A 2,409-nucleotide genomic window follows, 5' to 3' on the forward strand; every position below is an offset into this window, starting at 1 on the left:
CCTCACCAGGGAGGCGTCCACGAGGCATCCTTACCAGATGCCCGAGCCACCTCAACTGGCTCCTCTCGACGTGGAGGAGCAGCGGCTCTACTCGGAGTCCCTCCCGGATGACTGAGCTTCTCACCCTATCTCTAAGGGAGAGCCCAGCCACCTTGCGGAAGAAACCCATTTCGGCCGCTTGTGTCCGGGACCTCGTTCTTTCGGTCATGACCCAAAGCTCACCGGTAAATCGAGAGCTTCGCTTTCTGACTCAGCTCTCTCTTCACCACGACGGACCGGTACAGCGCCCGCCATGACATCAAAAAATGCTCATTAAAATGACATAAAATTAGGATTTAGACCAAATATTTATCCATTATTGTAACCAACAAGACAAATGAAATAATATCTCTGGATCTGCTAATGATATCAGGATCATCTAAGTATCAAAATGTAGCTTTTAAAGGCAGGAATCTGAACATATGATTAGGTCATTTTCACCAAATTTGACTTAATCCTCATTTTGATGTGATGGGTCACATACCTAATAAATCTCAATTAGAGGGCTAAAATTCTTTCTAATTTTTCACAAGCTAAACGTCAAAAGACTCTGTGTTTAGTACACAAACCATCAGGCTGTCAGAAAACTGTTTGTGGTGATTAAAGWTCATGCTTTTGCCCTTTACAGGATCTGTCCAGAAAAGACTGCAACCTGGCTGCCCAGCTACTGCAGCGCTCCAAGTCTCACCACAGAGCGCACAAGTTGTCTGAGGTGAGCTCCCCAGCACTACAGCTACAACTGCAAATAGTCTTAAGCTGTACAAAATAACATATAAAATGTTTCCAATTAAAACAGAGTGCATCTTAGTGTATATAGCTGAAACTGTTGTGTATAAAAGGAGTGTTGCTGTTCCAGTGGATTTCACAATAAGACAAGGCCACGGTGCTCATAGCCTCTCTGGTAAGACTGATGGAGGTCTGCTGTCTGAAGTGTCGTCTGTCTACATYCTGGCTGTGCATACTGAATACATAATCAGACTACTTAGCACCAGATGCACAAGAARTAAAGGAGTAAGCAACAAGGTTGACGAAGCTCTGCAAAGTTTTTACTGTAAATAATATTTCTGTAATTTCCATTTAGAAAGGCATGTGAAATACATCTTTCTGTAGCAAATATTAAAGCCTTTCATAGTCTGCGTTTGACAGAATTCGGTTGCATCTTTGCAAATGTTGCCATGACTCAGATTAGTAATTTATAATTTCTTCTTATACTTCTTGCCTTTGTTTACAAATATTTAGAGGGTGATGAAGTCATTTATTATATTACCAGAACAGGTAGCTCCAATTGTTTCCAAGCTGTTTAGTATATATTTATTGACAAACACAATGTCTCTTCTCCACAGCATGACGCTACCTCRGCCATGTTTCTGTTCTAAAGCAGCGGTCCCCAACCTTTATTGAATCAGGGACTGGTTTGATATAAAACAAGCATCCCACAGACAGGTGGAGACCTAAACAAAGCAGAGCTAGTCAACTAGCAAAGTTTGTTTTTCACTCATTTCTGCTAAGATTAACTTGTAGGTTTGCAAGCMAGCAAAAACAACTGAGTCAACACTGAAGAGGAGCAAATGGAAGTGGTCATTTTTCTAAATAAAAAACTCCAGAAAACAATGCATATGCAAATATTTTTATGGATTTTTTTTCTTTTTCTGACCTGTTAATTAATTTATTACATTTTATAATTAAACAAATTGAAACAAACTAGAATTCTTGCCATAAAATGTCTGAAACATAGCAATTGTAAAAAGTGGACAAGATTATGTAAAAACATTTTTCATGGARGACAACTGCAAGTCGTACCACTCTTACCAAGTGAAAACCAGAGCTTCCATATGTTTTGTCAGGTTTAAAGTGGAAATTTATAATCACTTTAAGTGTGTATGATGCATTAATGTCAAGTTTGACACAAATTATCAAAAAATAATAACAATTGGAAAAGATTAACTAAAATGTTGTGCTTTGTTTTGCAAAATAAAATCCAAATTTTGATAATCCAAGATGTAAAATAAGTGTTTTTTCATTAATATGCGTTTCTAGTCTCTGTCTGTTTTATGCTTCAGCATCACTTTTCTAAATGAAAGATTACTTTGAGATGTGTGTTATGTCATGTGAAGTAACACTGCAGATCTTTGCAATTGTTAATTAAGATTTGATTTAGATGGCAGCTATTGCTGAGCTAGCTTAGTCGCAGCATAAACTGTATATTATCTTTCGCACCCCTCCCTCACAGCCTCATCTACTTTCCATCCCTATTCCCTCTGGGAGAGTCAACAGCTGCTAAAAATAGCTCATACTTTAAACATGCAGCGTAGTTCATGTCAAGGCAAGCTGCAATTTCTTAACAAAGGCAAGTTATATACTGTGTATATA

General features: G+C 38.2%; 1 protein-coding gene across 3 annotated transcripts in view; it reads left to right on the forward strand.

Moving 5' to 3' along the window:
• The window catches only part of begain (brain-enriched guanylate kinase-associated), a 63,477-nt gene that overhangs the window by 55,821 nt on the left and 5,247 nt on the right, over positions 1-2,409 (forward strand). For all 3 annotated transcript variants that reach the window (XM_014015073.1, XM_014015088.1, XM_014015081.1), the window contains 1 exon segment: positions 668-751. In XM_014015073.1, coding sequence (XP_013870527.1) covers positions 668-751 — 84 coding nt within the window.

Source organism: Austrofundulus limnaeus, unplaced genomic scaffold, assembly GCF_001266775.1.
Source record: "Austrofundulus limnaeus strain Quisiro unplaced genomic scaffold, Austrofundulus_limnaeus-1.0 Scaffold2, whole genome shotgun sequence".
NCBI classification, from domain to species: domain Eukaryota; kingdom Metazoa; phylum Chordata; class Actinopteri; order Cyprinodontiformes; family Rivulidae; genus Austrofundulus; species Austrofundulus limnaeus.